At 39.6% G+C, this 14,535-nt stretch overlaps 1 protein-coding gene across 13 annotated transcripts in view; it reads right to left on the reverse strand.

The window, feature by feature from the left end:
• Positions 1-14,199, reverse strand: part of LOC311443763 (uncharacterized protein C8orf48) — a 37,661-nt gene extending 23,462 nt beyond the window's left edge. For 5 of the 13 annotated variants that reach the window (XR_014697487.1, XR_014697488.1, XM_084534211.1 and 2 more), the window contains exons 1-6: positions 14,126-14,199; positions 13,569-13,778; positions 11,799-12,057; positions 9,469-9,594; positions 3,020-3,288; positions 963-1,115 (exon numbers count right to left, since the gene is read on the reverse strand). Coding sequence is in view for 11 of the 13 variants with exons in the window: in XM_084534211.1 (XP_084390337.1) it covers positions 963-1,115; positions 3,020-3,288; positions 9,469-9,594; positions 11,799-12,048 (798 nt within the window). In the remaining 2 variants the exon portion in view is untranslated. Of the gene's footprint in view, positions 1-962; positions 1,116-3,019; positions 3,289-9,468; positions 9,595-11,798; positions 12,058-12,143; positions 12,660-13,568; positions 13,779-14,024; positions 14,061-14,125 lie in introns of those variants that run through there. The other 8 variants (XM_084534202.1, XM_084534207.1, XM_084534208.1 and 5 more) reach the window with 7 other exon arrangements.
• Between the last annotated feature and the right edge of the window lie 336 nt (positions 14,200-14,535).

A 14,535-nucleotide genomic window follows, 5' to 3' on the forward strand; every position in this document is an offset into this window, starting at 1 on the left:
AAAAAGAAAAAAAAGAAAAAAAGAAAAATGAGGCCTTACTAAACTATTCCTGAAGAACCAACAGAAAACTTGCTGCAAAGCCACATTTTCTCTCCTCCTCTGTAATTCCTCACAAATGTTTAACTGGGCCTGACTTTCCTCTGCCCTATTCAGCAGGGAAGAAGTGACAAGCACCTGGCAAAATTTTAAACCAATTTAGAGGGGGGGGTGGAGAAAGCACACACCACTAGAAAAAAAAGCCCACATGCACAAATACGTACAAAGCAAAAGCTCTAAAACTGATGTCACTGCCCCTCAGAGCAATAAAGTCTTAGGAATTCAAAGTGAGTGTATTGTGCATCCTCTACTTGTACCGTGACAGGAAAACTTTGGCATTCAACTGCATAACCAGTAACAACATACTGCCTTTACAAATGATCAGATCTTCTACCAGAAGCCACCTTTGCAGCTTGCTCGCATTCAAGCGACAAAGATCACATCACTGCCGTGCTTAAGAAACAGCCTTAGAAATTGTCTCCAAGCAGTAAGCTTGAACCTGAGCCTCCACAACCTGTTGCAGCACCTTATTCTGCAACTCTTAAGCCAGAGGACTGGGAGGAAGACTGGTACAGACATGCCTACTGTGGCATGGCTTTGTTATTTACTATTTTGTCTTGGACAGCCCATCAGAATTAAACTGTGGAGAACTAATCAAGATGTACCCAAAACAGTTTCAGGACATCATGAAAAAGACCTTCAGCTGCTATAAATCAGGCAAGCTCAAATTACTTGATCAGCATGCTAGTCCCATGTCTCCATAATGACATGGAGCCAAATTCTATTTTGAATTGTTCTGCATTCAGATCAATCTGATTGCATTACCATAAATTAGGAGAAAATCTGGCTTACAAATTCTTTAGATACAGTAAATATAAAATGTATCAAGACACTTTTTTTTTTTTTTTTTAATAACATTTGCTTACTCTGGAATAAATTTGTTCTTCCAATTTTTCCTGGAGTAAAGCTCTTTCCACTAGTGCTTTCTTTTGTCTGAGAAAGGTGATCTCGGCTAGCTCTGCCTTCTTCTTCTTACAGTCAGGGCACTGTGAAGATCGGTGCACTTGAGCTTCTGTCACCTGAAGGATGAGACTTTGATGTAATGAGCAGTGTCTGTCCCAGCAAGATGACCACTCCATTAAAAATAATCAATAAAGATACAGATAGAGTTTCTAAAGACAAAGGCTTGCTTTTGCAGGCAGCTGCAAATTATTTCATAATTTTTGTCACTGTATGACTTCAATGAGCCTGTCTGAATGTCTTCACACTAAAAATATTTGCTTTTTCCGATGTATTGCCTCCTCCAGCACTGATAGGTGATTTTAATTGAAATGAACTTATCTGTATCTCAGACCCATTGCACTGAGCTGTAACAGACTGCTGCTTCTTGTAATAGGCAAGCTTTCCCTGACACTTGAAGCTGTGTGCACACTACCAATTTCTTCTACAGTAACTAATGGTCAAAAAAAATAGTACTTGATTGCTACCAACACGTAAGCAACCAAAGCCAATATTGAAGATGGTTTTAATGGGGGGAAAAAGTAACTCATTTGATGTGGGTGGATGCTCAGTATAAATTGGTTTTATCAGTGTAAATCTATACAAGCTTTGCTAGTATCAAATACATCAGGAGCACCACCAGTCGTTAGTTCCTCTTGCTTAGTAAGCAGTTGATGTTCTGGAATGCCAGTCCGTGTGTGCTAACCAGCCTTCCACAACAGCTAATACACTCATTCCTGAAGGCTTGATTAAGTGAAATGAAGATGCTTTATTTCACGTTCCCAACAAGCTAAGAGAGTACAAATACTTGATCATCACAACTCTGTAACAGCAATTGTTTATCAGCAATAATTCCACCATATATAACTGCCTGTCTGTAATGAGGCTGTCATCAAGTTCCTACACTGATAATCTATGTAAGGCCTTAGGTACAAACCATGAAGGTTATGATATCTTCACAAATTTTAAGAGGAAAATGAACTCTGAAGCATTTGGTTCAAATATCTATATGCATCTCAAAGACAGAATACAAAGTTCAACAAGCAGCTGACTTTGTTAAACAAAATACACTTATTAATTCCTCATTTACCTACCATGACACTTTGACTATACTTAATAACATTTCACAAAACCCTGTATGCTTATTTACAAATTATCAATAATTTTTATCTGATTTAATTTACACAGATTCCATCTTGTTATATAGACCTAATAAGAGCAGTGGAATCAATCCTAGAAAGCCATGTCTCAAGCCTCTGTCGTCTTACTCCTTGATTTCTTCTCCTCTGCATAGGAGTATTAAGTGGTGGTGAACACAAAAATGAATAGATGTAGCAGTCAAAGTCACTTTTCTTAAAAAAAAGGTATTACCACACTAATACAAATAAAGAGGCAGTAAGAATTCTACAGAATGATGGATTGGTTTATGCTAATAAAATAACAGAATGTAGATTGCTGAAGTTGCAAAACAAATTAAATAGGCAGGAAGCCTGAAAGAATCATTATGCCAGGACTGACTTTAAAGTATTTTTCCCTGCTCACCTGGCACAGGCTTAACAGAGGAATATGTTAACAGTCACTTTCACTATGTTATATAGCCATAGATTAAAGCCAGCATACATGATGGAGAGAAAGTAAAATAAATGACTGTAATTACTATTCAAAGGTGTTTTTTTTGCTTTATCAGAAATGCTTTCCCAGATGCAGACATTCTGTACCAATTTCAAACAAAGCAAAGGCATTTGCCAAGGCCCAGATTTATGGGTAAAGGCATCTGTAGGTAATGACTGCTATAACTACATATTCAAATCCTTCTACAAGCACAAAGCAAGAATGCAAGTATCGCTGGCCTAAACACCAGACTTGACACTCTTGACAGACTGCAGGCCCCCTCGTTCTGGGGCTTACTGTGGGCTGCAGTTACTGCCCATCCCAGCCTTGCTCAATAACAGAAATCGTTACCATTTTAATCACCACACAGTACCTGTTTAATGGTCTCCCTGATGTTCTTCAGGCGGATTCTATTCATTAACTGACCAGGAACCGTGCAGTTCAAGTCACTTGTCTCTGATTTCTTTGACGTGAATCCATGCTGCAGCTTCCTTGACCTGACACCACTTGCCTGCTTAGAGATCAGCCCCTGATGCATCCTTCTGATCTTATCAGTGCAAAAGGTCCGGAGAGCATCCAGTTCTTCATCTGGTAACTCAGTAACTTCTGTTAGCCACACATCAACAAAGCAAGTGTCAATTACTATAGCAGGGGAAGAGAAGAATTACTGGTCTTCTATCTGTGCAGCCTCATATTAACTATTTAATAAAAAACAAAGCCAATGTCAAGCCCAGAAGCAATGACAGTAATAACAGAAATACACAATTTAAATCAGAGCATGGATAACAACTACAGGAACGTGCACAACAAATACCTCTTTGAATAGTCCCCAAAGAAGAGAGGGGATAAAAACCCTAAAGAATCAGACAACTTAATGATACAACACAGATGTATTTGTAAATCTGTTTCTCCAATCCTATGAGTATTGAACCAGAGGCAGTGGCTCTTGTAGTATCTCTGGAAAACACCTATAAATTTGTAGGTTGGTTTTGTTTTATTTGGTGTGTTTTTGGGGAGGGTGGTGGGTTTTTTTGGAGGAAGGGTAATTATACTAGAAAATATTTTCCTCTAAAGCGTCAATGATTATTTAAGGAATTAATAAATGAGCTTGTTTAAACCAGGTATTTATTTCACCCTTTCACCTCCTTCCTTCCTAGTGACACCTAATAATAAAACCAAACAGACTACACTTCAGATGGGCACGTATGGATGGATTGAAAAGTTTAGTCAATGCTCAGAGGAAGATTTTCCACTGACTTAAACAGAGTCAATCAATACAGACAGTTAACACAACTCAGTTTTTTGTGTTACTATTTCATTATTGCATGAGCTTAACTGTATAACAATGTTGTGCTGTTCTGCATGGTCTTATGAAATACCACTGTTTTCAACTATTTAAACAGGAGACAGTACCTCTCTACCTTTATTATACTAATTTTGCTTTAATACAACTACTGAAGCCCAAACGCTTAAATGTGCACAATTAAACGAGAAGCGAGGATGAGACAAAACATTCCAGTAAGCATTACTGGGAGCCCTTTACACATCTTTGCATATAGCTCATGCTAACACAGTACTCCCCTCTCAGGGCTCCACTCTGACTGCCAAAAAAAAAGTCAGACAATAATGACTACACAGGTATGGTATGGTATGGTGAGTTTTTTTCCACTCAAAGTACTCAGTTGGAGAGCATGATTATATCACTTAAAGTGTCCTTTCCTTATTACCTGCCTCACTCATTTTCAATCGCTTCCCTTGAATGAAATTTTATTTTTCTAGAGAGGCACTGCATATTTCAGGGTGCTTCTGTGACAACCAGTGCATTGTCATTCGGGTCCTGTGGGGTACCTCGACATAACCACAACGCTGATCTTTAACACGCTGAATGATATAAATGTAAACCATCTCCTAAATATGCCGTGATTAATTTAATCTGAAGCAGGCAAGCCTCTGCTGTGGAATTTTGTAAGGAAACCAGGCATGTCTTCAGAAATGCAGTCAATCCTTATAAAGATTAAGTGGATCTACAGTTAAGACTAAGCAAAGTAGAAGTCGGTGAGCTTTGCCTTACGGACAAAGAAAATGGGTGATTGAAGTGCAACTGCCACAGTTCAGAATCAATCATCGTACTGCAATTTATTCCTCCTTACAAGCTGCTGTATCAAATTCACCAAAAACAAAGACACGGTGATACTTTATAGACAGATGAGTAAGAATTATCAATACTTGAAAATGCAATTTAAACTTTTTTTTTCTTGGGTAGGATCACAAACATTTCCATGGATAAACTTCATCAGGTCATTTTCCTTGCAAGTATAATACACAACCCCTGCAAAACAGCTTAAATCATGTGCCAGAATTGGGTTTAATTGCACTGATAAAATGGATGCAGATTCATCTATGCTGCACATAGATTGAATAAAAGCATTAAAAAGCTACTGTTGTGGAAGAAAAAAGAAGCAGAACAAAGCAATTTAACACCCAAACCTGAGTACTCAAATGCACAAGTAAATACATGGGGTCTGCTGAATGTTTTGTCACAATTTAGTGCCAGCCTAATTCATTCACTGAAGTTTCTTCTGACATATAGAAGCACAATTGAATTTAGAATTGGTTTCTAATAATGCACACATGAATTGTGTGCTGCCAGACACCCACCCATTGGCACATACGCACCCACAGCCATTAGAAGAGACGCTAGCAAAGAAAAACAGAAAATTTTAACCTTCAAGTTTAACAGTAAATAAGCTCAGAAAGAGTAAAGGTGTTCATGGATCTAGACTATAATTTAACTAAATAAGAACTAAAAGTGACAAGAAAAGTCAGTGCACAGTTAAATTCAGAAAAAAGTCATTTAACTGCACAATGATTATTTATACTTCAGATTTTCTTCTAGGTATAGAAGTTTTGCTGGTCCTTCAGCTGAAAGTAAAGAGATGCAAACAACAGGATGCTTGGTGGTGTTAGTTCCATTTTTTGTCTTTCACTTATTCTTTCCATCTTTGGATTCACATTACATGCTCAAATGCTCAATCTCCATTTGTGGTGGCAGATTTAAATGTCACTGCATGTCTGTCTACAGAGAATCCCTGCCAGTGCCAATTATTGTTCCAGAAGCATGCCTCGCTGATGCTTGGTTGCCTTGAGTCGTGCTTTCCCACACCTTTTTTCGAGAAGAATAAGGCAGGGACAGGTGACAAGAAGAACAAAACTAGACACTGGAACAGACATGAAATCAGAACCCTTTATCCAACAACAACAGGGCTACAGAGTGTTTAGAAAATAAAGCACAAACTGAAAAAAAAAAAAAAGACGCTTCTTTTATGATAGAAGTAGTCAATGTGCACCGTTGGAGATAAACTAATCTCCACATCTACATTATAAATCTTGCTGCATGGCTGATAACTAAATGACCTACATAGATTTTGGATTCTGCATGCAACTACATCCTAATTTGTAAGATTTTAAATCTATACAAGTGAGGGGAGGAAAAGAAAATCTACTCCTTTCTTGGGTTTCCTTTTCCATTGATGTCTAACTGATTAAATAGAAAAGACTTGGCAGGCGTTTTGTTATTACTAGGCTCTATCTTCTATTTTAAGAAGAAAAATTGTGAAATGAGTGAAGGAGGGAATTATAAAAGGCAATAAATGATAACTACTCTTCAGAAAGATTAACTCCGCATCTCAAGACAACGTTCTCATAATTCTCTAAATTGCATTGTACAACTGAGCGCAGCAGTTCAGGTTAACATGCTGATGGCCCAATCAGCGAACGTAGCTTTTGTAAGGGTTGTGCAGATTGCTTGTATCAGTTCTGGGCTATTTCATAGAAATATGCATTCAAAGCCAGTAAAGTTCCTGCAGCGTGGTGCAGGATAACCTCAGTTTCCAATAAACTATGATTAGAAGAGACAACAGTAAGGGTCTGGCAGAATCTGTGTCTTCCAGAAGAAACTCATTCTTTCTCAGTTCTGTAAAGACTTTAATAACCAAGGTGCTCTTCACTAGCAGGAGTTTCCATGTGGATGCTGCTGGTTGAGACTTCTCATCTAGGCTATATCAATGCTGTTTCACTATGGAATAGTAAAGTTTTCTAGTAGACTGGCAGGAAACAAACTAAAAGAGAACTCTGGAATCACAGGGTTTAAGCCTGCGTGAATTCCACACCTTGTACATTTTACCAAGCAGTAAGTTTAGGTGCTGACAAGTTCAGGAATAAGAAAGAGCCAGCACAGACTACCGGATACCTGCTCCCTTCTGCAAACAGAATGTTTAAGTGATATCTCAATTCTTATAGACATCTACTATTATTTTTAGTACATACTTTTAGAAAATTACTATTTGCTGAACCAATAATTAAATGCTTAGACATGAAATTTGTTCACACCTTACAAACACCTTGCAAACAAAGGTGAGTTTAATTCTGAACACAGCAAAATCAGAGCTGAAGTTTTTCAGAACTGAAAAGGCCCACTTGAACTTTCAGCTACCTCTGAGCTGAACAACTGTGGCTTCCTGTAGTACATTTTAAAAATGACTAACACTCTTTGGAATAATTGACAGGGAGTTAGGGACTTCAAAGAATAGTGGGGTTGTGTGTGTGTGCGCGTTTGGTTTGTGTTTTCTGTTGTCTTCTGGTTTGTTTTCTTTTTTCTGTGATGCATTTGTCTAATAACAGCTAGTTGCTACAAAAGTGAGGTGGAGGTCCAAGGAAGAGACCAAGAAGCAATTATGATAAAAATTTCTCACTTTTCCTGAGGTCAACATCTCGGCTTTTCTTCTTTTCAGACCATAAATAAAACTATGAAAAACAAGAATCATTTTCCAGGGCATTCCTATGGGCAAATCTGGATTTATTTTTCCTTATTTAACAGTATCAGTAGTAAGATATGTAAAAACCCTCTTACTTTATTAGCTGCAGATGAATTCAAAAGTAACATGCATGCACCATTCATTTTGCTAAACTTACAGAAGGGACCAACTGTGCAGCAGCCTTGCTCTAGGTGAGCTCATCTTCTATTGTGTTTAAAAAGTTTCCAAGCTGATAAAATAATAAGGGGCACAGTGTCCACTGAGTGATGAACTACTAAGTCAAAGAGAAGACATTTATAGATGTCAGCATATGAACGTTGCTGTGCTTTTGTTGGATATATGTCAAAAGCGTCCTGTAAGAAAAAAAAAAGTGAGTAATATGCTCACAACTAAGCTTAACTGATGCTGATGAATTTGGGGATGTCCATCACTAGACTGTGTTCTACGTTTGCATGAAAGCAGCTTAAGCAAGAAGCTTCTTATTGATAGTGGTTGGAAGCACAGTAACAATGGATGTGCCTGAAAAGTGCTTTGCTGCTACGATGACAAGAGACAGGACAGGTAGAAAATATTGCATCATTTCATACATCACCATAAGCTAAGGAAACAGAACTGGCTTTTCAAGACTCAATGACCAGTCTGACTCTTCCCATCCGAATTCCATAAACCAACAGCAGAATGCTTGTTTGTACGGCAGTACAGAAATACAGATTTCAGGAGGAAGTCTGCCCAACCAACTCTCAAAGAAAACCCTACAAAGAAGGAAAACCTCCTTAACTCTACACTGCTCTCTTGTATTCATTAAATGAATCCAAATTCATCAGGTCCTCTTCAATTTCTCTGCATATCAAACGGTCACAAGATTCAGATGTATTTTAGGAAGACAACTGCAGAGGAGCTGGTCAGAAGAAGCCTCACTACTACAGATGAGATAATCTACTTTAGCTGCCTCTTCACTTGACTACGTGAAGTCTTAGAAACCCAGTAACAGGAAGATAAATGCTGAAGATGAGTCAGGAACTCATAACACTGACTCACCACTGTTGTGAATGAGCTATGCAATTAAGAAGAGCCTAAAAATAATCTCAGGTCATGTTCTCCTGCAGTACATGGAGTTTCAGGATGTTTGGATGTGAGTGCAATGCCACAAAGCACCTGGGCAATAGGACCTACTTGATTAATTAGTCTTAGAAGGGCTCTATAAAACTTCTGAATTTCTTCATTTTGCATACACATGAAGGAACATGAGCAAAAAAATAATTGAATCAGAAGAGGAATCTTCCTCAACTACAGCTTTCTTGCTCTTTTTTAATTAAAAATAGTATCTCTGACCCACTTTTCAGAAAGACTTGAGCAGGACTTCCATCCCACCATCTGCTCTCACAGCTCCTTGTATAATCAGTGCACGCGAATAGCATCCTTCTTCCCTCCCAACCCCTCTCCTCCTCCATGCACTACATCATTGTGTTGGTTAAAGCTGTTCCATTGTTCTTGTCAAAGTTGGTGCCCTGCTGCCTCCTGCAGCTTGGGAAAGGAACTAGAACATGGCAAACATAATTCAGTAATTAACAGAAATGATCAACAGGGGGGAAACATTTCACACATTCTGAAAGCAGGTTGATTTTGGAGGAAAAAACACAACCCTCGTACCTGTACAGCTATAGAGAAAAGTGAGAAAAAATAAATAGACCAGTAAAATTTGAGGTTTTCAGTTAAATTTAAGATGTAAATACATTTTTATGTAGATTTATCCAAACCTTGTGGTAATGCATCACTAATATAATGTCTCTGTGTCAGGAGCAGCAAAGCCATGTGTTACAGTTGACAAACTGTTTTTCCAAGAAGGCATAAAAGAGAATCTTCATACTTAATTACATGGCTAATTAAGTCAGGTTAATTACCTGGCTTAACTTAATAGCTTATACATAAAATTTTAGTCGTTAAAAATTCACATCCCCTTTGTCAAAGAAATAAGAATTATAAATTCTACTAAAGTTAGTGAACTCACCTGAATGAGTTTTGAGGACAGAGTTGCCTTGCTTAATGACAGCTTCCTTATTTTTTAGAACATCCATCCATTTTCTCATGAAATATCTTTCCGCAGCCACAGAACCAACTACTTCAGACTGCTCATCTACAATGGAAAAAAAAAAAAAAAAAAAAAAAGGTAGCTTTGGACATACATTGTAAAGAAATCGGGAATGAGAAAAAACAAATCAGGAGGCAATCACACTTGAATTTGATTGAGTTTTCCCTGGTGAGGGAAAAGAAGCCCCAAACCATCGGGGCCTTTACAGATGACATCAGAGTTTCAGGCTGAAATACAGAGCAAGCTTCTGTCGCTCCACTGAAAGACTAGAGGAATAGCTGAGAAAAAGAGACTCACACATTCTGTTTTGTCTGCAATGCTAACAACCTCAGTCAACTCCCCCCATCGCTTACTTTCAGCCCTACGCAGGCTCTTCTCTCATGGCAGTACAAGTACTCACGGGAGCTTTGGTGAACTCTATCAAGGTATTGATCCAAGTGAAAAAAATAATGGGGAGGGAAGGCAGGACGAGAATGAAAATCTATATAAATTCCCTGTTCTTCAACTTGTTCCAGTACAACTCCAGTTCTGCAGTAACTAAGGATCCAGCAAAGATGTGAAAGCAAAGAGCTGGGTGAAGAAAAGACTTAAGAGGTCTGACAAGCCAGTGCCACTGACAGGAAGATACATGGTTCCAGTTCAAAATACTGAGCACATCGAGCAAGCACCTGACTTCTCTACTCTGTTTTCAGGATACTAATAGCAAATTGAGAGGGCTTACAGAATGAAATAATGTGTCCCTATGGAGATACCAGCATGACAAGTCTTCTGTAGTTCTTATTATTTATATATGCTGCTCTCTGTAAGATATATACTGCAGAGAGATATCAACTTCCCAAAATATTTCCTGTGAATTATTCCCTGGTTTCCTCACTTAACTAGCAGCATTCAGAAGACTCCATAATTTTATGAAATATTAACCTTATAAAGATAATAAGTGTTAACACTTATTAAAAGCACCTCTATACACACAAGGTTTCCTCCTAGCACATGCTTCTGGATGCCAACAAAATAGATCTTAATGGTAAGACATGGAATAATTTCTAAAAGTTGCTATATATCAAGAAAAAAAAAAAAAAAAGGTTTATTAATACCTAGTCTTTGTAAAAACTATAAATTCTGAGCCAAACTGTTAAATCTAATCCATTAGACACTGCTCAATTACATAAATGTAGCATGAATAAGACATCAAGGCGATGATAATCTCTTTATTCAGATTTTTGAAGCACTGATATCTAAGGCTATACTCTGCGCTGTGACAAATAGGGGTTACATACATGTATCTATATTTGACAACAAGTTTTGGCCTGCTTTGTTGAGATTTCATGCCTCAATGTTATTTTAAAAGGACTCCTAAAAAAATTGTGCTGGTTATTATTGCAGAGGTGGGGAGGGATTAAAAATAAATAAATAAATAAGGCAGTAAAGCAGTAAGGTGCTGGCTGGGTGAGGAACAGAAAGAACATCTCTACTGGGCTTGTCTACAGTAAGAACAAACAGGTTGTCATTTTTAAGTATAGACAAAGCTAATTATACATTGGTATACAGCAGCTGATCAAATTGGACAAAGAATCAGATTACAGCAATGCCAGCTAACAGACATTATATATCTCAAGTCCACACTGTTTTTAAAAAACATATTAAGTGCCTTAGTTTTAAAAATTATACTGTTTATACATGCTGACAAGCTCCCAAACTAAGAACAGATTTTTTAAAATAATGTCTTCAAGTACTCACAATATTTCTCAGACCAGATTTGAAGAAAAGGAAGAAGAATGACAGAACCCCACAGACACAAGGGAAAAAAGAACTAACAAACAAGAAAGACATTGAGACAGTTAGTTTATTTCCTGCTGTCTGCTTCTTTATCACTCCGATGCAGCTTTAAGGTGCTATCCAGCTCTCTTATGTACACCCTTGGAAGAATTACTACACAGTCCAGATGCTTCTCATACATGGTTATAAAGTCATAGTATCTTGCAGAAATTTGGAACACACCAATAGAATTTAAGCATCACAAGATTACTACAGAAGGGTTTTCATGGCCAATTCATAACCCCCCTACATGTAGTCATCAGTGAATCCTGAGAAACCAAGACACAGATCTGAGCATACTGAGGTTCTGTTGCTTTGTACAGTGGGCACATGGCAAAAATAAAAACTTAAAAAATTGCATTCAAAGTCAAATCTCCACTGCACAGATCTAAAGCTGTGCAAGACAGGTCTCAAGCATGATAAGCTCTGCATACCTGTGTGATTTTGGCCTGCCAGACATGACATGCTTTCCAACCCATCCGACACGGCAGAAGACTCTACATCCTCTCCAGAACAACACAGTTCAGGTGGTTTGCTCTCATGCTGGCAGCAGGCTGCTTCCTCCTCGCTGAAGGACTCAAAGGTATCTTCTGAGTAGTCAAAAACAGAGCTCCTGGAACTCTGGCTCAACTCCACCTGCCCCTTTTCATAGCTACCAGAACTATCTGCTGAGGTAGTAGCCATGGTGCAGCACTACAAATTAAAACAAAATAAAACAATTAACAGTTTCAGTTATGCAGAATAAATGACTGCATTACTTACAGCTATAGCAGGCATACAGAGGAATATCACAGCCCAGCTCAAACCCAGTTTAGGTGGCTGAAGTAACTACTTAATGTGCTACATCAAGGCAACACCCGCCAAAGCACTACTGCTGATTAAAGTGATGCATCATTAAGATCTGCTGGGTAAGTCTACAATAACAATTACCACTGAGCATTTACAATGAATTTTGATCAGCACTCCTTTCAACTTCGTTGTGAATTACAGGTAATACTTGGACAAAGTCATTTATGAAAACAAAAGGTGCTTTAAAAGGAAATTATTTCTTTTGCCTTAAACCTCTCACATCTCAGAAAAGCAAAGCCTCCATGTTCTGCTTAGATTTTGTCCAGAAAATTAGAAAAAAACATGACAAGTATCAGCCAGATGATGCTCTCAAAACGATGGTCATGCTCTCAGCATGAAAAAAAATAATAAAACTTGCCAGAACCAAGTTCCAGGAATAAAACAAGCCTTCGATAGGTAGCTATAACGTAATGCGGATACACTTTAAAGCTTTGTGTGTGTGGTTTTTCTTTGCTCCCTCCCCCCCCCCTTTTTTTTTTTTTAAAGTTAGAATTTTATACTTTCCCTTCTTCCTTTGAATCTAAGGAGGTAAACAACTTTGTCCTAAACAATTTTGCCCTTTTTTTTTTTCCTCTACTCTAATAAGATAAGAAGGATAAATGTGCGGGTGATATCCCTTTGGAAAGATACCTGCAGTGCTAACAACTGTGGTTTCTCCATCAGAAAAAAGGGAACCCAGTAAGTAAACAAAAACACTTTCTCTCATGCCAGGAGTTCACCTATACCACTCTGCTTTGGTGTTTGTTAACAGTTTTTTGATAACTTTGTTTTAAAGGTGCTGACTTTAGCCATTTCTGTACTGAACACACTATGCTGCCTATTGTACGTGCCATGTTACTGCTGAGGTCCATCTGTGCACTAAGGACCCTGAGCCCCTAACACAAATTCAGGCCTTCCTTCCCAAGACTAGGCTCCAAAAACAATCTGTAGTGCCAAATTTCTAGGCCTGTAAGTTTAATTTTTTGTTTTAACATGTGCCCAAAAGTCAAAAATAGTGCTTATTAATATTTACAGGTTACATCAGAACTAAACAATTTTTTATTCACCATACCAACCCTGAACAGGCTGGAGACTGGTTAATAAGATCAAATCTCCTGGAGAAAACCAGTAGGAAATGCAAACAGAGGCAATTAGTGCTGCAGCCCACAGCTGGCCTGAGGAGCTGAGGCTGCACAAGCAGCAGGGGGAGAGAGGTGGAGTGGGGCGAGGACGCTCAGGTAACGAGGGAGCAATATTTCAGATATGTGTGATAGCTCATTTTCACAGCGAACATGAGGTATTTGCTCCAAAATGAGCACAAAAGATAACTTAGAGTGTGTAAATATACTTGTAAATAATAAATAAAACACATTTACAGACTGCTTCCAAGCGGCACCCAGCGTCCTGCAGCTTGTACTCCTCACGAGGCCCAGTCGGTACCTCACAGGGTGCAGTGAGGGCTCTGAGAGCTGCTCCTCCAGCAGCCCCCGGCCACAGCCCGGCAGGGGGGGGCTTCAGGTGAGGAAAAGGAAGGAAAAGGGCAGCGTGTCTGGAGAGAGCCTGAGGGAGAGAAGCTCCATCTCCTCCTAGGGGGCAGAAATGGGAAAAACAATGTTACCACCCGAAACGTGAAATTACCAAGGGACAACATTACCGTAAGAAATGTGAAGTTATCACCAAGTAACAACTAACAGCCCCCTTCTAACTCACAACCCAGCAGCCCCTCTGCGTCCCCCTTCTCCCCAACTCCCCACGGCAGCAGACGTGGCGCCTCCCTCACGTCACACATCGAGTATATTTTTACGATGCTTCCTTTCCTTTACGTTACGGACAGAATATCTTTTTTACCATCCTTCCTTTCCAGGACAAAACCACTTCCTCCAGCCTTTCACGGCCAAACCCCCTCGCAGCGAGCCGGGGCCCAGCTTCTTACCCGCGGCTGGCCCCCAGCCGCCCGCTCCGCGCTGCTCCCAGCCGGCCGAGGCCGCGGGCCCGGCCCCCAGCGGGGAGGGAGCCGGGGCTCCGGGGGAGGGCCCGCCCGCCCGCCGTTTCTGTCGTGCTCTGCCTGCGATATGGTGTCGCGACAGCGGGATCTGGCGGGGGAGAGGCCGGCGTTGCTGCTGAGGCAGCCAGGCCGAGGGAACAGCAGGCAGAGGCAGGGCGCTCTGGGAGTGCGTCGTGATGTGAAGTTAGCTGGTGTGCTCTGCCTGCTGGATCCTGCTTTAATATTGCAGTTACAAGGTAGCTGATAGCCCTGTATTTTCTTCTAGGGAAGTCATTGATCAATAAATACATACACTTCACTTGCAGGATGCGTAGTGTTTTCTCTATCACGTAGGATTC

This window comes from Aythya ferina (assembly GCF_964211825.1).
Source record: "Aythya ferina genome assembly, chromosome: 13".
In the NCBI taxonomy this organism is placed as follows: Eukaryota; Metazoa; Chordata; class Aves; order Anseriformes; family Anatidae; genus Aythya; species Aythya ferina.